The sequence below is a fragment of the Bubalus kerabau genome, chromosome 3 (assembly GCF_029407905.1).
Source record: "Bubalus kerabau isolate K-KA32 ecotype Philippines breed swamp buffalo chromosome 3, PCC_UOA_SB_1v2, whole genome shotgun sequence".
Lineage (NCBI taxonomy): Eukaryota > Metazoa > Chordata > Mammalia > Artiodactyla > Bovidae > Bubalus > Bubalus kerabau.
In genome coordinates this window covers 27,813,239-27,835,940 of record NC_073626.1, presented here as the reverse complement: position 1 = coordinate 27,835,940, position 22,702 = coordinate 27,813,239, and the positions used below count along the sequence as shown (strand labels likewise).

Sequence of the window (22,702 nt, the reverse complement as noted above, 5' to 3'; positions counted from 1 at the left end):
TAGAGAAATGGCCAGAGGAAGGCAGAGAGTTCAAGATCCAGGGTGGTGTGAAGGAAGGGGCGAGAAATACCATGAAGGAAAATGGTACCTGAGTACGTCTGGTACAGAAAAAGGTCTTGCTTCGCACTGACCAGCCATGCTTCCTTGTGTATCACTGACCTCCAGAAAAAGAAAAAAAAAGGAAAACACAAAATTGTGTTTTGGATGAAAATTGCATCTGGGATTTCATTTTTTAGACTGACTGCTTGAAAGAAGATCACTAACTTTTAGTGATCTTTAAAATGTTTAGATACCGGCTCCTTTTGATGACTAGAGAATACCAATGGGGCAAAGTTTGTTTTCTGATCTAGAATATTACATGGGAATAATAATACCTACTTTACAGAGTGTGACTAGCATTAAACGGAATAATGAATGTGAAAGGGCTTGGTGTGGAATTGGCCCGTGGGAGGTAGTCAATAGATGCTAGTTTTATTCCTTCCTAAAAAAAGAGACAGAGACACAAAGAGCAAATCTCCCTCTGTTGAGCTGAGTAGCTGTAGGTCATGTGTTATTATCTACACAATGAAATTAATATCAGCTAGGCAATGCCCTTTTCAGGAAACACTGAAAAGTACATAGTGTCAGAACATGAGGTAAGGCAAGCAGAAATCCAGACTCCATATTTCTCTCTCCTGAGTTCTATAAAATTTGGACCCTTTCCATCTTAAAGAAGTCATTTCCTGAAATGACACAAAGCACTTTATGGAACTATGTACTGTTTTAAAATTCCAGTATTATGAGATTACTTAAGAAGTAATTCCCCAAATTCTATATCTTTATCCCATTGAAACATTTATATCACTTCAAGATGAGTGCACAGGACACATTTATATTCACTCAGGTGTAAAAAAAGAATCAAGTAGGTACCTGGAGATTTATTGCACTGCTGTTTGTATACATTTGAAATTTTCCAGTATAAAAGGTTAAAGAAAACTAAGCAAGACAAGAGAGTAGATAATGTAAGATAAAAATAAATTTGCTTCCTCCCAGTTACTTACTTTCCTTTGTTAAATACTGAGAAACTAACATTCTGGGAGCCTGTAACAAACAGAAACAAGCATTAATACAGGAACCTGCATGAACTACATGAGCCAGGACATTGCTATCATAAAGCCAAGAAGTCCAGCAGGCACCAAGGTACCACCCGCACCTTAATGTCTCTAACAGTGCTTGAAATAAACACGTTCCAGACTCACATTGCATCAGCAGTGGCAATGTCTAACAATACAAGGATAAATGTAATAGCAATAGAGCAGCTAAGAACTAGCTTGGAGTTAGACCAAGAAGGATAAATCCTGCTCCGCTGGTTACTAGCTTCAACTTTCTCACCTACAAAGCAAGAACAATCCCACCACAGCCTCACAGGTGCATGTGTGAGGATTAATTTAGTTTATATTTAAGCTGCTTCCTAGAGCGTCTCTCAGAGAATTCTCAACAAATGGTAATTATTAGTATCATCCTCAGGAGAACCAATTCTTGGAATAGTTTTTTTCCGGACACAGAGACACAGATGGGTAAGACTTTAAAATTCTGTTACTTCTCAAACAGACCAATGTAGTTGCCTTCCACACGACACTGCAGAGTCCCAAGACCATGGTCTTCCTGAATAGGATAGCTAGGGAAAAACAGGAAAAGGTAAGAGATAAGAATTACCTGGCTATTCACTTCAGAAGCTCTGGTTCTTTACCCAGGAAAGTTATAAAACAAAATAAAATTATAACTAGAGTTATCATCAATACGTACACTACCAGTCAAACACATAGTGTGAGAGACAAAATTTAACATACTCCTTACCTCCATTGGGTTGTTTCTTTCCAAAGTCTGTTTTATGACAAGGACAGCAAGATCATTATCACCCTCCCCCCAAAAAAAGTCTATTAGCAAGTATGAACCTGAAACAGGAAAATTCTGAGCAAACAAATGAAAGATACCAGGAAGAAATCACATTATACAATTTGCCTCTTATAAACACTAGTCCCAAAAAGCTAAGTCATAGGGTACAGAAGGTTAACCCACTCAGTCCCGAGTGATTTGAAAAAGCCAGCAAAATGTTGATTATCTGAAAAGTAAGCACATAGATACTCATTTTCTAAATTTTCCTTGTAATAAATAAACAATTGAACAATTGAAACTTTAGTGTTTTTTTCCTCTGGCTAGTCGATACAGTACAGTGGGTGAGAGGATGAACTCTGGATATAGTACAGTGGTTAACAGGATGAACTCCGGAGGCTAGTGAGTGGACCCAGGTTCAAATCCCAGCTCTGCCACTTGCTCGTAGTGAGACTCTGGGCAATTACTTAACCTCTCTGTGCCTCAGCTCCCAAATCTGTAAAGTGAGACTAAGAGCTGTATGTACTTACAAGGTTACTGGCTGCCTTCAATGTGAAAGTGTTCATGCAGTAAGCGCTTATTATTAGCTACCTGTCTTTTCAAGAAAGCTTTCTGAACCCACTTCAGGTTGCATTGTGAATCGATGACTGTGCCATTTCTAGGAAGTCTAAAGATAAGGCAGTCAACAGGCATGGGTGCTTTAAATTAAAAATAGATGTTTATGTGTGTGCTATGCCCACGTGGGAGAGCCTAAAAACATAGATATTGGCAAGAAAGATACTCACCGGGATCCCGTCTGTCTGTTTACAAGAGAGCAAGGAGTGATCCATTGGTCTCCCTGAGCTTCCAAAATCAGCGGACTGGATACAAAAGGGGAACAACAGACACAAGTCAAGAGGGAGTGCTCTCCACAAACATTTCTGGAAAACCTCAGAGGAAACACTATTGTGAACATTCATCTCTTAACTTATGGGGCATTAGTGCAGGTGCCTGGGGACTGTCCCCTGGGGAGATGCTAAATCAGACCCTCAACCCTAGGGCAGGGTGCATAACACTCATCTGTGGCCCATACTTTCACACCAGTGAGGGAGCACTACCCCTTCCAGAAAAATCATCATCATCTCCCCCTTGACTATACTGGGTCTACACAGAGCCACTGAGGAGAGTACGCCTGTGTTCCTCCTAAACAGTATCCCAGACCAAGGCTGTGGTGGGACCAAGTACTGAGCATGGCATATTGTCAGGGACATACCTGGGGCCTCAAGCCTCCATGGGAAGAGTAATTTCCACTCAAGACAAGTTGACTATTATTATTATTATTATTATTAGGCCGCAGCATAGCTTGCTGTATATTAGCTCCCTAACTAGGGATCCAACTGTGGCCATAGCAGTGAAAAGTGCCGAGTCCTAACCACTGGGCTGCCAGGGAATTCCCTGACCATTATTTTATGCCAGAAATGTAGATCCTGAAAACAGTCAACTTCGAAATCAAAGATTTGTAGCAGAACATGCTACAAATCCCCCCATTCTATCCAAGGGGTAGAGGAAAAATTAGACATACTATGTGGCATCCCTCAGCAGAGCATCTCATGAGGTTGTGGTCCTTCTACCTTATAAATTCTCACTATAACTGCTTCATGCTGAGTAACCACAGTTGCTTAGAGGTTCTCACGAACATCTCAACTTTAACACTTTCTGTTCTGTTCTCCCCCTTCCCTGGCATGAAGGATTCACCAGTATCACTTTCTATTTTAAAAGTCTCCAATGAAAAAAGTCACATTGGCATCCTATGTACCCAACCCTTTGCAAACCCACTAAGGTCCTCTGTCCATCAAATCACCCAGACAAGAATATTGGAGTAGGTTGCTGTTTCCTTCTCCAAGGGATCTTCCTGACCCAGGGATCAAACCCATGTCTCCTGCTTGGCAGGCAGATTCTTTACCACGAAGCTACTAGAGAAGCCCTAATCATTCCCCCCAAATATTAAAAACTCAATTGCTTGCACAAACACCATATGACATCACTCATATGTGGAAACTAGAATATGACGCAAATGAACTTATCTTCAAAACAGAAAGACTCACAGACATAGAGAACAGCCTTGCGGTTGCTAAGGGGGAGGAGAAGAGGAGGAAGACAGGATCGGGAGCTTGGGATTAACAGATGCAAACTATTACATATACTAATAGGATGGATAAACAATAAGGCCATATTGTATAGCACAGGGAAATATATTCAGTGTCCTGTGATAAACCATAATGGAAAATAATATGAAAAAGAATATATAGAGATATAGATAGACAAAAAACTGAATCACTTTGCTGTACAGCAGAAATTAACACAACATTGTAAATCAACTAGACTTCAATAAAATAAAATTTAAAAGTAGCTCAATGGCTTTCTGTACATTTTCCACATTTTCCTCTGATCACACTAACAGAATTTCTAAATATACAGATGGATAACAAACAAGGATGTTACAGTGGTCAGGTTCACACATGGTTATAAAGGATTTATTCCAGCCTGAGAAACAAGAGGGGGAAGGGGAAGAATCAAGAAAGAAAATCCACAGATGCAATTACAGACCAACTCACACTGTGCCCAGAGTGACTAGTTGTCAGTAAATAAATGGACCAACTTAATCGACCAGTTGCAATTACATTAGCCAAGTTTGCTGAAGCCCAGCTCACCAGGGACCATAAACTGCAAAGAGGAAAATAACAGTTCTGTGCCAATTGCTCACAATTTATTGCTATCAAGGAAGCCGGTCTCAGGGAGCAATCCGGCATAGCTGTAACAGGTCGAACGCAGAAACAAGCACACACTTACCTATCAATGTACTCAGCGTCAAAATCAAAGGTTTCTGACCTTCCAGTGATAATCCAGCCATACACATGTATTAGCTTTCCTGTTTGGAAAAAAAAATTTTTTAATTAACCTAGTCAGCTCACACTCTAAATATATAACATACACTGTATTTCTTTTTTCAGTTATCTCTATTCAAAATGGCCAAACTGGTCATGACTCAGAATACTAACACAGTTTTATAAATTGTACAACAGGAAAGGATCACCAGGTACGACCCAGTCATCAATCAAAGAAGCAAAAATAATCAACCATTGCCATTGCAGACTTTATCACTTTGGTATGGAGCAGAAGGAATAGCAGGGCTTCCTCAGTCCCCGGGAGGGAGGGATGGAGGAAGGGAGGGAGGGGCCTGCTGAAATACACTGCCTTGTTCCCCTCTTGGCTGTGTATAGACCACTCACCCACACGGGATTTAAGAATAATATTCTTTGGGAGTGTTCCATGTGACTTTCCTCTGGACACATGTGATAAGACAAGGCTCATATCGCACGATCTGGATGGATATTCAAAAATACTAAACTTTTTTCTGTATCTCAGAGTACAAAAGATAAATGTCACGGATGAACCGATCGGGTAGGAAGTCAGAAAGAAGGACATGAGAGAGCAACAGAGCCCTGGCTTAAAGAATGAGCCACTGCACATGTTATTCATTCAACAAAAATACTTATGTTCAAACATCAGGCAGAATGGGGATCCACAGACAGTTGGCACTGCCTTGCTCACTGATGGGGATGACTGTCTCAGCCGGGCCTCCTCTACGCAATTTGCAGAGACTTCCATCGGGCAGCAAGTTTTCCCCTGATACTGGCCTCTTTTGAGTATGTAGGAATAGGGGAGCAGGCATCAACAACCCTTTTCATCAAGGGCACTCTCAGCACTACCCCCAACTTCTCTGCTCAGAGGACCTGGGAAAGAAATCTAGAACAGCCCCTTCTCAGAAACATTCTGGGGCCCATACCAGATGCTACTTGAGCTGACTTCCTCCAGTTGAAAAACACCTAGATTCAGATCTGTGGAACGGCATGAAGCAAGGTTTGAAGCAAACAGAGCAAGGCAATGCAGTTCAAGTTCACCACACAATCCCACAACCTGCAAGAGTATGCCTTCCAAATAATGATAGAATTTAACCACTGAAGCTGTCATCTTCCAGTATCACAATGCTAAGAGATAAGAAAGGTGCTGGTTAACTAGACAAAAGCTCAAACTTAGAAGAGAGAAGGGGACCTATAGGGCTCATGAGGCCACTGACTTCAGAGGACTTTGAATTTCTTCATGGCTACTCTTAAGGCCAAAAAAAGAACATGACCAAGAAGTAATGCTCCCTGACATACTGTGCACATGTTTTATTAATAGGAAGTGATTTTAGCTGCAGTCATTGGATGACTGGTTCTAAAACAATGGAAAACTTCCAGAAAGTATGGCAGGCACTTGACCAGAGAATGAGTACAATGAGTGGGAAGTTAGTCGACTTAGACAAAGGTCATGGGATTGGCGGAAGCCTAGGGCTTCCCTGGTAGCTTGGCTGGTAAAGAATCTCCCTGCAATGCAGGAGAACCTGGTTCAATTGGTCTTGGTTGGGAAGATCCCCTGGAGAAGGGATAAGTTACCCACTCCAGTATTCTTGGGTTTCCCTGGTGACTCAGACAGTAAAGAATCTGCCTGCAATGCAGGAGACCTGGGTTCAGTCCCTGGGTTGGGAAAATCCCCTGGAGGAGGGCATGGCAACCCACTTCAGTATTCTTGCCTGGAGAATCACCAGGGACAGAGGAGCCCTGTGGGGAGCCCAGTGGGCTACAGTCCATGGGGTTGGGGTTGCAAAGAATTGGACGTGACTGAGCAGCTAATCACAGCACAGCACGTAGAGTCTGAAAGTCTCTACTACTGTTGCCATCTAGCAAAATAACTCACCTTCATTTCATTAGGGCTAAATGATCAGTTTCCTGGCTTTGGCAGGCATGATTTCTACAACTGATGGGCACAATTTTAAAAACAAATAGGAGGTTATAGAAACTAGGAATTCCCGTGAGTTTTTGTTTTATTTCTAAACAAAGAAGCCCAACAGCAGCTGACAAATGGCTAAGCCAGACCATGTGCTGGGGGATGTAGGGGGTGGATTCCATGTTACAGTGGAGGACTGTTAACCACATATAGGAAATCAACTGCTCACAAAATATCTCTGCTGTCCCCGCTACCTCCCCCATCTCCGCGGCTGCTACTCTGGGCAGGCTTCCCAAAGGAAATGAGAGTAATCGTCTGGAAAGTGATTTTGAAGATGCAGCCGTGTGGATCCGGCCCAGAGGGACCACTGCAACCAGTTCTCCCTGAAGGTGGAAAAGACAGTGTGAAGAACTCAAACTGGGTGAGGGAAATGGCCTTGATTAATCTGAGTGCCAGCTGATGCCCTGCATCACACCGCTCACAACAGGCTCCCTCCTCATCCCTCATCCTAACAAGGCTTCTATCGTCCAAACAGGGGGAGCAAAATGACGGCATGTGACTTTCACAGGTCACATCTCTTTTTAATAAAACATGATCATGTCTTGATTACTGAGATGAATGGAAAGGAGCAGATCTGTGAATAATGTGCACTAATAATGCCAAATTCATATTCTTCAGGATGTAATTTAAAAAACACTTACATCTGTGTGTCTATACACACACATGTGCCAAAAGTACAGACACTTTTCAGTGAGTAAGATATTCATTTCGACATTCTTGAGCCATTCGAAACTAGATCAGTTCATGTATTGAGACCCAATCACAAGTAAAAATTGAACAACTTGTATCCCCATACTTAACCATCTGGAATCCCTGAACAAACGAAAAACCTAAAATAGATGTAGGAATTTGTCAAGAATCAGACTGCAAATTGTATGTAATCCTAGCTCTGTTTACTACTTAGTTTTAAAGCAGGCTTGGCAGGCCTTATTTGCAATGCTTTCTTTTGTGTCCAGCCTCAACCCCACCAGCATTCTCTCTTCTCTTCTGTCCTCTTGGTCTCTGCATATCGGTGTGCTCACTAACTCATAAACAAACTCCCAGGATAAGGACCAGAGTTAATGGCCTTCAAAGTGGCACCCAACTCGGCTCAATACAAAATACAACCAATGAAAGGTACATGGGCCCTCTCTAGATTCTGTCTGGGTCCAAACAGCTCGACCACTCATTAGGGGTATGACTTTAAACAAATTACTTAACTTTTTGGTACCTCATTTTCTCATCTCCATAATGGAACTAATAATAGTTCTTATAGCACTAGGTCTTATGAGGATCTAATGAGATAATATAAACCAAAAGCTTAGAACAGATCCTGGCTCCCAGCAAGGGTCAATAAAGGTTTGCTAGTATGTGGATTCAGAGAAGGCGATGGCACCCCACTCTAGTACTCTTGCCTGGAAAATCCCATGGATGGAGGAGCCTGGTAGGCTGCAGTCCATGGGGTCACTAAGAGTAGGACACTACTGAGCGACTTCCTTTTCACTTTTTACTTTCACGCATTGGAGAAGGAAATGGCAACCCACTCCAGTGTTCTTGCCTGGAGAATCCCAGGGACGGGGGAGCCTGGTGGGCCGCTGTCTATGGGGTTGCACAGAGTTGGACAAGACTAAAGTGACTTAGCAGCAGCAGCAGTATGTGGATGATTATAAACTTAGGAGTGATGATGATATCTATTTTTTCCATTCTCCAGCAACACCTGGTTTGATTTTGCTGGTCTCTTTTTCTTTTCACATAAGGATTCCTTTGATTAATCAGTGACGTAATAGAGCAAAAGTGCCCAGAGGTGAAACCAAACCAGGTTTAAAGTAAACCAGAGGTTGACACTCACTTTCAAAACAATATCAGATAAGTGGTAAGACTTTCCTGTTTATAGAGACCATCTACGAGGGTCGAAGAGTTTACAATAGCTTTGGTAAAGAGCTTCTTATTTATTCCTTTCTTAATAGATTTCTTACCTGGAACTCCACTGGGTGGATTAACTTGGTAAACAATTGGTGTCTGTGCCCTGGAAAACTGTTTAGAAAATGTTATGGCGAACATTTCATCAGAACAACACAAAAACATACAGAAGAAGCCTGTCGTTCCTCACAGATCGTTCATCTACGGAAGCAAGTCTCTGTATTTCCTCAAATCACTTCTACTACTTTTCATCTTCATGATATTTCTGTGAAGCAGAGACGATAGATGTCATAGTTCTTCCATAGATGAGGTCAAGGGACTCTGACAAGGTCATCTGTCTCCCCTGCACCATTATCAGTCACACCTGGGCAAATCTCTTTCTACCAGCCCACCAGTCATACCAGGAGCATGTTTTACCAAAGGAAAGGTAGGCAAGCCATGCTTTAAAATACCAACCTTTTAATTCCATTATTGCAACTTGATATCTTGAGGTCTTGAAGTGCTTTTTTTTTTTTTTTTAACTTTTCTGGACAATAATCTGCTTATTTAAATTGAAAGGACTGCAACTTAAATTATTATCAGCCAACACCTTGGTAGGGATTAGCAAGCTATGAAAATTAGAAGTTTGAAAGATATGCAAGGGAGATTTGTTCAGGAAAATGGAAGGTGCCTGTTGGGGAGAAAACATGACGCAACGAATGAGAAGCCACATTATTGTCCAAAATAATGTTGGAGAATAATGGAAATAATGGAAACAAGCGTTGATGGGAAAGGCAGGGGAAGCCTGGTCGTGGCACTCAAGTCACTCCCTGAAGCACATCATCTGCTAACTATAAGTTCCAGAGAGGCAGGGGCAAGGCCTAAGTCATTGGTTGTATCCCTGGGCACAGCCTGGTATAAGGAGATATTTACATTTTTGTGACTGCATGGAGAGGCCCCATCTGAGACAACTGGCACACTGCCCGGAAGCAAAGGAGAAAAGGAGACAGTTCCAGGAATTCCATATCACCTATCATCCTCTGGGTTAGTCCCAGATTACAGCATTTCACAGCCAGGGCCAGTGGGAAGAAACAGAGAGTCATAAGGATGGACTGCCCTGGCCACAGTTTGAGCCACGTGCTAACGATTCACCCAGGAGCAGACCCAGTCTCCCCATCCTGCTACCCTCACCCCCACCTCTTATAGGCGCCTAGACCACCTTCCCTCCCCAAACCTACTGTACCTCCTGTCTGCAAAGCCAAGACAGCAAATTGTTTTGCTTGGTCAGCTTCCAGCACCCCAGGAGTCCACCTTCCCAGGGAGAAGGTCACTGAAGAGTAACTCCGGTGTTAATCTCCAGCCCTCATCAGACATCGTGAATCAACGGACTTTGATGGTGTCTTGGCAAGTGCGGGCTTTACGTATTGATTCACACATCTGTGCAGTCTGTCATCAAGGTTAGTTTCCTCCCTTCCTAACAGAAAAGGTTAGAAAAGAGTGCACAGAAAATATGCACAGTCTGGGGGTCAAAATAAGAATGCTGTGACTTCACAGGCTGGGAGCTGTCTCTGCTGGCACCGAAGGATAAAGATTAACACAGCTCCACACACACTTGCCAAACGTACACTCCCTCTCTCCCAGCCTCCTCCTGCACCCAGACCTCCACCCCCACCAGGACACCTTTCAGACCACTGTCATGCCCACTGGGACTTTATCATGGGAGCTTCGTGAAATAGAGCAGTGGTTACTGCCCCATCTCCCAGAAGTTAGAAAGGGAGGCAGATGAAACAACCAAGTCCAAACCACACAAGAAAACACACCCGTCGATTTCCAGCTTAAAATACAGGGTCTACCCTTCAGCTGTATGCCTTCCTCCAGAAGAGCAGGGGAAAGAAAGCTTGATCATCCCTCCCAGGTTCTCAGGGTGGTGGAGCAGGCTCAGAGGGAAACCTCGGAAAGGGCTCCACTTGTGATTTCTCTGTGAGCTGACATGACATAAAGCGGTACTTTTTTTAAGAGAAACAGGCCTCTGGTCACCCACCAAGCTAGAGACATGACAGAGTGAAAAATTAATGAGCTTCCAACCCGGCTTTCCTCATGCTGATCCCTGAGCCCAAGTAGGGTCGGCAGCAGCAAGATGGGGAGCTGAGAAGCAGAGGATGAGAGTGACAAAGCCGAGCCACCAGCTGCTTGATAAACCTTCTGTGAGCTGTTCTAACTTGTCAGTGCCTGCAGCAGGCTCTTTGGAGTGGACTGGCGAGGTGGAATTAATTTTTAATACACACGGTTCCCCTAGCCCCAGTCCCCAAACAAAGGCAGACACCGGGTTTCCTTCAGCTCAGAATGCCTCTCATTAACTGCATCCCCTGGTGATTTTTCATCAACTTACCGAGTTCCGGGAACCACTGAAGGACTTGCTATCTTTAATAAGTGATTTTAGGAAGTGTTTCTTTTCTTTCCTCTCTCTCTCCTTCCTAATCTTTTAATCAGTAGGAAAACTATTATCTGGGGTGAAAGGCCATCAAAACCAAAAACAGCATGGTGATTAAGGACCATGCCCGGCCATCTCTCTTCTGTTTTATTCATTGAGACACTGTAGAGGTGGTGGTGGGAGTCTTAATAAAAAAGAATAATTTTTTTCTTTCTGCCTCATATGTGCAGAAGCAAAATTCTGGAAAACAAGATTCCCTTGGAGGGAGAAACAAGTTGCCAAATGTGAATTGATGGCAAATTCTAAAGATGAATTGCCTATATTAAAATGCAGATTGTATGAGAGATGAATTTGGAAAACGAAGACTTGCTGTAAAGGAGCATTAATTAATAACTAAACTGTGTTCTTAGGAACCCTCTTAAATGGAGGCTCCTTGTGGGAAGTACAACCATGGCAAGGGGCCCTGCTGAACCACTGCCCGTTATGGAAAATCTAGAACCTATGCTTTCAGAGATTATTTTAGTGTATTAATAAAACCAATCTGAAATGGGCAGTAGACTAAACAACATTAAGCCCCAATGTAAAATTAATGCATATGGAACCTCTAAAATAAGCCCAAGCATTGGCTCATAAACTCTCACTCTCTCTCCCCAAACCACCCCCACCCCACCCTGCCCTGATTGCTTTTGGCTGTCTCTGAGCTTGAAGGAGAATTGCAGCAGCAAATGCCCTTTTGGTTGAGGATTGGAAAGAGAAGCAGAAATCAACCGTGAAGCAGAGAGGAAGATACAACTTGGGTCCCTGAGTCCCTTCACCACGTTGATACTCCAAATGATCTCTGTAAGATGAACCACTGATGCCCAATGGTAATCTTTGAGGCTCATCTATGGGCTTCCATTTAAATGAGGATTTAAATGCAGGTTCAAATTCTGGCTTTACAATTTATGAACTTGATAACACGGCCAAATTATTTAATCTCCCTGAGTCTCAGGTTTCTCATCTGTAAAAGCAGGATAATAAAAAGCTACCCCATAAAATTGAGTTAATGAGTATAAAGCACTTAGCAAGACCCTGACATTCACATGCTCTATACTAACTTTCTTAAGATAGTCTCAGAAACCCCATAACTATCATCTACCTGTCCTCTCATCCTGGCAAAGCAGACAGACTCCCTAGCCGAGGTGTAACTTGCTTGTCGACAGTGTAGGCACACCCTCAGATCAGGTAAACACACTTTCCTCCCTCCTTGGAACCCACCTTGAAAGTGCGGCTGTCTTGTGGTCCTGGATGTGGGCTGCCTACCACCTGTCCCCCAGCCTGCACTTCCAGGGAGTACACACCCTCCTGTGCTTCAGGCAGCAGAGATCTGAGGGCAGAAAGTGGAAATCCGTATGAATCACCCATGAATTGCCATTGACGGATGAATGGATAAAGACGTGGTACACAGATACAATGGAATATCATGCTACCATAAGGAGGAAAGAAACTGAGTCATTTGTAGTGATGTAGATGAATAAAGCGGAGAAGGCAATGGCACCCCACTCCAGTACTCTTGCCTGGAAAATCCCATGGATGGAGGAGCCTGGTAGGCTGCAGTCCATGGGGTTGCTAAGAGTCGGACACGACTGAGCGACTTCCCTTTCACTTTTCACTTTCATGCATTGGAGAAGGAATGGCAACCCACTCCAGTGATCTTGCCTGGAGAATCCCAGGGACGGGGGAGCCTGGTGGGCTGCCGTCTATGGGGTCGCACAGAGTCGGACACGACTGAAGCGACTTAGCAGCAGCAGCAGCAGATGAATAAAGAGTCTGTCATACAAAGTGAAGTAAGTTAGGAAAGAGAAAAACAAATATCATATATTAACACATCTACATGGAACCTAGAGAAAATAGCACTGATGAACCTAGTTGCAGGACAGGAATAGAGACACGGATGTAGAGAACGGATTTGTGGATCTGGTGGGGAAGGAGAGGGTGGGATGAACTGAGAGAGTAGCACTGACATCTCTACACTACCACGTGTGAAAAAGACAGCTAGTGGAAGCTGCTGGAGGGCACAGGGAGCTCAGCGCTGCTCTGTGATGAACCAGAGGGGTGGGATAAGGAGACGGGAGGGAGGCTCAAGAGGGAGGGGATATACTTATAGCTGATTCACATTGTTGTACAGCAGAAACTAACACAACATCGTAAAGCAATTATATTCTAATTAAAAATAAATAATAAAATTATTTTTTAAAAAAACATGAACTGCCAAAGCTGCCAGTCCAACTTCACTACTTCAGGCTTCCTTCCTGCACCTGCATGTGTGTGCACACCTGTGTGTGCTTAGTCACTCAGTCGTGTCTGACACTTTGGGACCCCATGGACTGCAGCCCGCCAGGCTCCTCTGTCCATGGGATTCTCCAGGCAAGAGTACTGGAGTGAGTTGCCATGCCCTCCTCCAGAGGATCTTCCCAACCCAGGGATAAAACTCAGATCTCCCACATTGCAGGCAGATTCTTTACCAGTTGAGCCACCAGGGAAGCCCAAGAATACTGGTGTGGGTAGCCTGTCTGTTTTCCTGGGGAACTTCTCAACCCAGGAATTGAACCAGGGTCTCCTGCACTGCAGGCAGATTCTTTACTAGCTGAGCTATCTGGGAAGCCCTCTGCACCTGTGAAGCAGAGCTAACCCAGGATACCTGTATTTCACTTTTTACCTCCTCTACCCATGCATTCACTAGACTTTAAAGATTGGATCCTTCAGCAAAAGTTATGAAGCTTTTATTGAAAGTACCTGAAATTTTAAAAATTCTGTCCTGTAAAGAGTTGGAAGGGACTTTGATAGATAATCTACTCTAGTTTTCTTTTAAAAAATAATGAGTTCCATATAGAGGCGATTCCCAAGTGACTCAGTGGTAAAGAATGCTCCTACCACCGCAGGAGATTCAGGTTTGATCCCTGGATTGGAGAAGATGTCCTGGAGGAGGAAATGGCAACCCACTCCAGTATTCTTGCCTGGGAAATCCCGTGGACAGAGGAGTCTGGCAGGCTACAGTCCATGGGGTCACAAAGACTCAGACACGACTTGGCAACTGAACAACAACCACATATTCATGGATTAAGGGATCTGGGTGTGTAAACACCAATGTGAGGGGCAAAGTAGGACCTGAGTCCGAGGCTCTTTCTGATAAAAGGCATTGATTTTACATGTTGCCAAAAACTCTTGACTTAACACTTATTCCAGCAGCCCATAAACACTCCCCATATCCCCCAGAGAGTCCTAGACCTTCTCTCCTCTTTTCATGAAGATCACAGTGATTTCTTTGCCTTTTCAAGGCCACCATTCAGTCTGATTTTTGTGAGAGGAGAATATGATGAATACAGAGTTAGATTTTAGAAGTGTCTCCCCTCCAAAACTTCTCTTAAAATCTTTAGCATTACCCTAAATATTAAATCTTCACTGTCCAATGTGCTAGCCACTAGCCATATGTGATTATTGAGTGCTTGAATAATGGCTAATCCCAGACTTCCCAGGTGGGTCAGAGGTTAAGAATCCGGCTACCAATGCAGGGGACAGGGGTTCAAGCCCTGCTCCAGGAAGATTCCACATGCTGCCGCAGAGCAACTGAGTCTGTGTGCCACAGCTGACCCTGCACACCCTACAGCCTGTGCTCTGCAAGAAGAGAAGCCGCCGCAATGAGAAGCCCGCGCGCTGCAACCTGAGGGTAGTCCCTGCTCCCCGAAACTAGGGAAAGCCTGCACACAGCAACGAAGACCAGTGCAGCCCTAAACAAAGAAATCAATTAAATATTTATTAAAAAAAGAAGAATTGTGGCTAGTACCAATTAAGATATTCTATTAAGGTAAAATACACACTGGGTTTTGAAGACTTTGTACGCAAAGAAGGGTATAAAGTATCTCATTAATAATTTACGTATTGATTACATGCAAAATGACAGTGTTTCCGATATGTTGAGCTAAATAACATGTATCATTAAAATTAATCTCACCTCTTTCTTTCAAATTTTTTAAGTGACTACTAGAAAAGGTTAAGTTTTCTTTGTGGCTCGCATTATATCTTGGTTGGGCAGCGCTGATTTAGACGCTCCAATGCCAAATTTTGCAAACTCAGACATGTCTTTTTATTATAATAGCAGTATTTCATTGATTATTTTCCCACGTTTGAGTGCTAATTTAATTTGATATTCATCTTCCAATCAATGAGTACATTTAAGAGGGTTGTATTTCTTTTCTTCTAAAATGGTGATATAAAGTCAATGGTGCATGTTAAAGTCATTAGTATGTTGGGGTTGAGAAAATGGAACATACAAATTGTTAGAGCTTTGACTTATTTTATAGCAAGTTCTTGCAAGAACTCTATCCCCTAAAACATTATATAACCTATTGAAATCATCTCTCCCTATAGTAATGCTGTAAGGAACTTCAGTTTAAGGAATATCTATTGAGCATCTTCTACTAGCAAGATATTGTGCTCAGCATCATAAGGACTACAAGGATGAGTTAATCACATCCTCTGTCCTCAAAGCACTTAGTTTCATGAGGATGAATCTGAAAAGTGAACAGCTGCCATAGTGTCAGGAGAAACAAAAAGCTGAGCAAACTGGGCCACTAAGGCTGTGCATATTGTGCCTTTGTGTAAATTACAAAAGGTCCTCCCTCAAGGAAGATGAATTGCACAAGAAAGTGTGTAACACACACACACAAACACACACATTATGTGGATGAATTCCTAGAACATGCTCCTTCCTCAAAGCCTGGATTTCACTTCCTACTTGTCCCCCTGTGAAGGAAGGGAAAGATGATATTCAGTTGGCTGTTTAAGGGCGAGGGAGTGTGTGCAGTATGGTTTGTTCAATAGGCAGAAATAGAAGAGGGGGAGCTTTCCTGAAAGAGAAAACAGAAAACAAAAGGAAATCATAATCTCCTTTTCTCTTAACGAATGATCCACTTTCAGGCAGCATGTCTAAGATATTAAAGAAAGAATGAACTAGTGTAAACTTTGGTGGCCAACGAAAACTTAAGTAGGACGATAGAAAATCTGGAATCCTGTAAACATCACATCGAACTCAGCAAAGAAACTGAAGACTAAGGTGAATTTCCTTTCTAAATGGTTTTTAGTTAATGTACAGTCATTACAATTATGCCTACTCCAAAAGCGACAGTTGTTCAGTCACGTCTGACCCTTTGTGACCCCGTGGACTGTAGCCTGCCAGGCTCCTCTGGCCATGGAATTTTCCAGGTAAGAATTCTGGAGTGGGTTGCCATTCCGTTCTCCAGGGGATCTTCCTGACTCAGGGATTGAACCCGGGTCTCCTGCACTGAGGGCAGATTCTTTACCATCTGAACCACGAGGGAAGAAGATGGTAAAATGGCCTCATTTATTAAGATCTGAACCTTGCAAAAAAATCAACAACTGGAAACATAATCCAACTCATCCTTATAAATATTGTAAAATTCTAAAAAATCTTTCCCAGAGTCTCATCCTTTCCCATATCTCATCCTCATTAAGCCTTAAAGCCCTGATGGGGAACTATGTCAGTAGATGCAATCACTGCAGAAGTTGCTCTAATTCACCACCAAAAGCTACAGAGATGCAGAAAGTGCTCATCCCATCTGGCCTTCCCAGTCCCGGGTACCTGGTCCTGCACATCACGGCTGGGACATCCAGGAACACAGGGGAGACGTCACAGGGTATGCTGGGCAGCGTGGGCAGAGCCACATTCACCAGGTGGATCTCCAGTTGAGAGCCATTGGCGGGATGAAGGAGACCCAGCTCCAAACCTGAACACAAGGCACAGAGGAGTCTCAGGCTGAACAGAGCTGTAATCCACACTGGGCAATACAAAAACACGCCACAAGGGGGCAGTGGGAGGCACTAAGTTTACCTAAAATTCAAAGGCTCCTTATTTCCAAAGGCATTTCTGAGTGCCATATGAATGCGTGTTCTCATTTATGACTTTACTTTTTTAAAAATTCTCTTTTCAGGTCCCTCCGTCTAAATCCAGGAAAGAATTCTCCAACCCTGAAAGTTACTCTTTATTGCGGAGTAAGATGGAGACACTGAGTCATGGTTTAGAAACTCCCGCATGTAGGATTATCAACAAGGAAGATAACCAAGGTTCTGGGGTCACATTGCCAAGTTCTATGCTACATGTGCATCATCTCATCAGGGTTCCTTGAGTCCACTCCACAGCTCAGAATAAGGAAATGGACCCAAACATGGAATGGTGTGATGTGACATTAGCAAGTGGGCACCTATTGATTGTAACAGAGAGGGTGTTCCCTAGGTCCATCCCCCTTCAGGACCTCTTTTACATCTGGCCTTAGACAAGAAGAAACCAAAGACTCACATCCTTTAGGATTCTTTAGATCAGTAAATAAGAAACTTGTATTTGGCAAGACCAAAACTTACCATCAAAAATGACTGTGATCCATGTCCCCCCTGCAAGGCTTCCTTCTTCAGGTTCAATGTGGATATTCAGACAAGGCACTGTAAGTAAATAGGAGAGACAGTGGCTTCAGTGTGCAAATTCAGTCCCCCAGCTTCCTTTCAGCATTCCTCAGAATCACCAGTAGGGCTTGATACAGCCCAGAACAAGGTCCCACCCCCAGAGCTTCTGCTTCTGTCTGCGTGAAGCCCAAGAATTTGCATTTCTGACAAAGTGTCCCTTGTGCTTTCAGTCTGGAGAATCACGCCTTCAAAACTCCCGTTTTAGGAAAAGTTCTGACTGATCCTAGACATCCAAAACCCCAGTGTTCACCAAGACTATCCTGAATTTCCACTTCCTTTGGAAGAAGCTTCAAGGATACATTTTGGTTCCTAATGGAAACCGAAATATGTCTCCCCTCTTTCTCACTCTTTAATCAGGATATTTTATATGTGTGTGTGCTTAATCACTCAGTCATGTCCGACTCTTTGTGACCCCAGGGATGGTAGCCCACCAGCTTCCTCTACCTAAGGGATTTCCCAAGCAAAAATACTAGAGTGGGTTGCCATGCCCTCCTCTAGAGGATCTTCCTGACCCAAGCATCGAACCTGCGTCTCCTGCATCTCCTGCATCGAATTCTTTATTCATCAGGTTGTATTTACAGTTACCACTTATTTCTAATATTTTCACTTCCCAGAAACTTTTAGAAGCTGTCTCTATTTTTAATCTTCCTACTCAGTACACCATCCTGTTTTGAATACATGATCAGAATGACTCCCCAAATACAAAATCCTCTAAATGTTTGCTTTGCCTGCTCAGAGAAGCAGTGAAGCATGAATCAGTGCTGGTATTAAAAAACAACAACAACAACAACAAAAAACACTATAGACTTGCACACTAGACTAAACTGGGTTCTCCCATACAGACTGCAGGCTGAGTATGACGTTATCAACGCCTCATCTTTGAGGGTGCTCCTGGATGGACATTCCTTGTCCGAGGTAAAGCCAGCAAAAATCAGCTCCCCAGTGAAGCCTATAAAACACTTTTCATTTTCTGTATCAGAAAAGTTAAAGGATCATCAAGGCCACGCCAACTCTGGCAAGCCCAGGGCATCCATGTACATATATTCGGGTGGCACAGTGCACAAGAGTGACGATGCAACTGAGTAGGAAGGGCCCCATGGGGCCTTCCCAGGAGGTGGGGGACAGGGAGCATCGACAGGCTTTTCCCCATAGCCTCTGCATTACGTCCTCTCTGAGGCATCAAGATAACAGTATTTGATTCACATTTCCTAAGTTGCTCTGCAAATATGAAAATCCCCCACCAAACAGAAGATGTTAACTACTCGATGAGCCTGAGCACAGAGCCCCAGGCCTTCAGGAGCCTGAGGACTGATAATGTTAACCTCTGTGACAGCATCTGGTTACCTCACCGCCATCAGTCAGAATTGTGACAGCTGACCCAATGACCCCCCAACTCTCACCTGACTTTTATAATGGCTTTCCTGAAACTCTTCAGAGAACTCAGGTTTGTTTGGCTTTTGTTTTTCCCCTAGGGGATGAGCTATCGTTCTCCTTGGACACCCCTGCAATAAACGTTTCTCTGCTCCAAACTCTGACGTTTCTGTTTGTTCGGCCTCACTCGACATTGGGAACGTGAACTTGCACTAACAGTAAAGGCACATTCACGAGAACACAATCTTTGGTGGCACTCTGGCCAGACCAGCTCACACTCGCCCTCAAAGCTGTATCAGATGTGTGTGCACTCAGTTGCTTCAGTCGTGTCTGACTCTTTGCAACCCCATGGACTGCAGCCCAGGTTCCTCTGTCCATGGGGTTTTCCAGGCAAGAATACTGGAGTGGGTTTCCATTTCCTTTTCCAGGGGATCTTCCTGACCCAGGGATTGAACCTCTGTCTCCTGCATCTCCTGCATTGGCAAGCATATTCTTTACCTCTAAGCGCCACCTTGGAAGCCCCCAAGAAGATACAGAGGATAACCGAATTCGCTGAGAAAAGTAGAGACACAATTTCAGAGAAGAAAATTTTAGTTGGCCGTTCATTGCTAAGACAAGCTAAGCCTTCCTTTGGGAAGATAAAGTAATAAAATCTAAAAAGAACTGCATAGTATGGCTCAAAAAGGAATTATAAAAAGAAGATTATAAGTTATTATTAAAAGCTCTAGACTATAACAGCAACTTCCACTGGCTGTTAAAAATTAAAGTATATATTTATAACTGTTTAATGTACAACCTCAACTAATAAACAGAAAAAAATTATTAAGCAGAGAAAATTCAGTCTTAGAGCAGACACTAATACATCATCCCCAATAATATTTCAGTTCAGTTCAGTTCAGTCGTTCAGTCATGTCCGACTCTTTGTGACCCCGTGGACTGCAGCACACCAGGCTTCCGGGTCCATCACCAACTCCCAGAGCTTCCTCAAATTCATCCATTGAGTCGGTGATGCCATCCAACCATCTCATCTTCTGTCGTCCCCTTCTCTTCCTGCCTTCAACCTTTCCCAATAATACATTCACTCACCTGCCAAAAGTAGTATTTTGATACTTGTCAGAGAGAACAGCCAGCCAGTCATCTTGTCCGCTGAAATCGATCCTTTCAAAATTGCTCAGACATTAAACACATCTTCAATTTTGATTGGAGCAGCATAGCTTTATAAAAACAAACTGAAAAAAAAAAGACTATCATTTTTGCTTACATACAATTGCTTTGCTGTGTTAAAACTTGGAAAATTAAGGATCTTCTGAGAGACCCACCATCATCCCAACTTGCAAGAAAAGGACAATCTAAGAATCTTACATAAAATCATCACTATTCTACCCCCTCTTCTTGTCTCATTCACTTATTTTATGCATACGTAAGATAGGTAAGTAATAGTAACCTCTTGCATGAATTCATTCTTAAACAAACACTTACATTTTAAAAGTAAGTAAATTCCAGAGTCAAAATACTAGCTAATGGTGATGGGGGGAAGGGGTTGTTTTGTTTTGTTTTCTGAAAGTCTCAGTCCTCCAGGAAGCAATCAACATGCAAAAAAAGAGTAAAGAGCATAAAAAAATAAATGTTAAACATGTAACAGGTTGAAAAACTTATGCTAATGGAAATTTGGAGGACATTATCTTACCCTGGTGGCTCAGCCATAATGAATCTGCCTGCAATGCAGGAGACCAGGGTTCGATCCCTGGGTGGGGAAGATCCCCTGGAGGAGGGCATGGCAACCCACTCTAGTGCCTGGAGAATCCCATGGACAGAGGATTTTGGTAGGCTACAGTCCATAGGGTCACACAGAGTCAGACACGACTGAAGTGACCAAGCAGCAGCAGCAGCATCTTACCCTCCCAGCAGAGGAAACAGGGAGGACCCTCCAAACTGGACCCCAGGACCCCAGGTCTCTCTACCTCAATCCACCACGCCTGGATCAGCTTCCTTAAATGCTGCTTTCACTGTGGCATTGTCCTGTTTAATGCTTTCAATTCAAAGCAAAACCTCTATCACGTCAGAGGATAAGAACACTTGAGAGGATTTTTATTAAGAATAACTGAGGTGGTACATACCTAAAGAAATTAACACAGGGCCTGGTACAAAGAAGACACTCACAAAGGTCAGTTTTCCTTTCAAAGGCTCTCTGCTTCCCACAGAAAGCTCTGACTCTGCAGTTTCACCAGGACCTGCCCCTCACCGTTCCAACTTCCCCTTTCGCTGCACCCAGCAAGCTCCCCACACGGCAGCCTCTGCCTTGGATCCTGCTGGTCCCTTTCTAGAGTCCCCCAACTTTATTGTGCCCTAATGAACTCCTGGCCTGCTTCAGGGCCCAACTCAGTAGCTGCCTCTCCACGAAATCTGTCCCTCATGTAGATTCATAAATTAACTGGCCCCTGGACTTCCCTGGTGGTCCAGTGGCTAAAACTCCACACTCCCAGTGTAGGGGGCCCAGGTTCGATCCCTAGTCAGGGAACTAGATCCCACATGCTGCAACTAAGACATGGTGCAGCCAAATAAATAAAGGTTTAAGAAAAAAATTAACTGGCCTCCAAATACGGAGGGCAAGGAGACACCTTGCTGCTGTTGCTGCTGCTAAGTCGCTTCAGTCGTGCCCGACTCGTGCAACCCCATGGACTGCAGCCTACCAGGCTTCTCCGTCCATGGGATTCTCCAGGCAAGAACACTGGAGTGGGTTGCCATTTCCTTCTCCAATGCATGAAAGTGGAAAGTGAAAGTGAAGTCGCTCAGTCGTGTCCGACTCTTAGCGATCCCATGGACTGCAGCCTACCAGGCTCCTCCATCCATGGGATTTTCCAGGCAAGAGTACTGGAGTGGGGTGTCATTGCCTTCTCCCAGGAGACACCGTAGAAGGAGGCAAATGCTCCAGATTGGCAGGTGCCTGGTTTCATAAGCAGGAAAACTTACATACAAGGCTTTGTCTTGGGTGTTAGCAAGATGAATAGATCTCCACCTATCACAATCTTAAAAGTTTATACAGAGGCTTGAACAGCATTCAGTCACGTGTTCAGTCCCAATGATCCCAATGCCACATGCTCTCTGAAAACTGCATCTCTGAAAACAGCTCCTGTTGTGGAACCTTTGAGCAAAAGGTACATTTTAAGTACACAGGGTGGGGTGGGAGGAGGCCTGCTTGTAGGTGGACTGGTGGTCACGCCCCGTCCATGACCTGGAGGAGGTGGACCAGCATCCACCCCTCTTGACCTCCTAACAGGTGAAGCAAGACTCCACATGTTAACATTATATCCTCAATGTAACAAACCCCTTTCATTGATATTGGTGGGGAGGGGTTAAGAAAACACTGAAGCCAGAAGAAATAGTTTTACCATTACAAAATAAATAAATAAATAAATGCCCAGAAAAAGAGTATCTACAAAAAGCTTAAGAATAAACATATCTGTTAGGTATGTCCGAATTAAGACAGTGCAATGGATAATCACCTGTATTTCATTCCACTCCACAAACATTTATTGTATGCCTAATATACTCTGGGCACGGTGCTTTCTGTTGTTGTTTAGTGACTAACTCATGTCCAACTCTTTTGCAACCCCATGGACTGTAGCCCTCCAGGCTCCTTTGTCCGTGGGATTTCCCGGGCAAGAATACTGGAGTGGGTTGCCATTTCCTTCTCCAGGGGATCTTCCCAACCCAGGGATCGAACCCACAGTTCTTGCCACGTCTCCTGTATTACAGGCAGATTCTGTACTG

The 22,702-nt window shown here is 43.6% G+C and overlaps 1 protein-coding gene across 1 annotated transcript in view; it reads right to left on the bottom strand.

The window, feature by feature from the left end:
• The window catches only part of PKHD1 (PKHD1 ciliary IPT domain containing fibrocystin/polyductin), a 440,275-nt gene extending 420,129 nt beyond the window's left edge, over window positions 1-20,146 (bottom strand). Inside the window, exons 1-10 of the mRNA XM_055574400.1 lie at window positions 20,018-20,146; window positions 17,462-17,539; window positions 16,686-16,830; window positions 12,305-12,413; window positions 8,694-8,751; window positions 4,702-4,780; window positions 2,658-2,732; window positions 1,593-1,657; window positions 1,041-1,080; window positions 89-159 (exon numbers count right to left, since the gene is read on the bottom strand). Coding sequence (XP_055430375.1) covers window positions 89-159; window positions 1,041-1,080; window positions 1,593-1,657; window positions 2,658-2,732; window positions 4,702-4,780; window positions 8,694-8,751; window positions 12,305-12,413; window positions 16,686-16,830; window positions 17,462-17,539; window positions 20,018-20,069 — 772 coding nt within the window. The 5' untranslated portion in view covers window positions 20,070-20,146. The remainder of the gene's footprint in view (window positions 1-88; window positions 160-1,040; window positions 1,081-1,592; window positions 1,658-2,657; window positions 2,733-4,701; window positions 4,781-8,693; window positions 8,752-12,304; window positions 12,414-16,685; window positions 16,831-17,461; window positions 17,540-20,017) is intronic.
• Window positions 20,147-22,702: the final 2,556 nt, after the last annotated feature.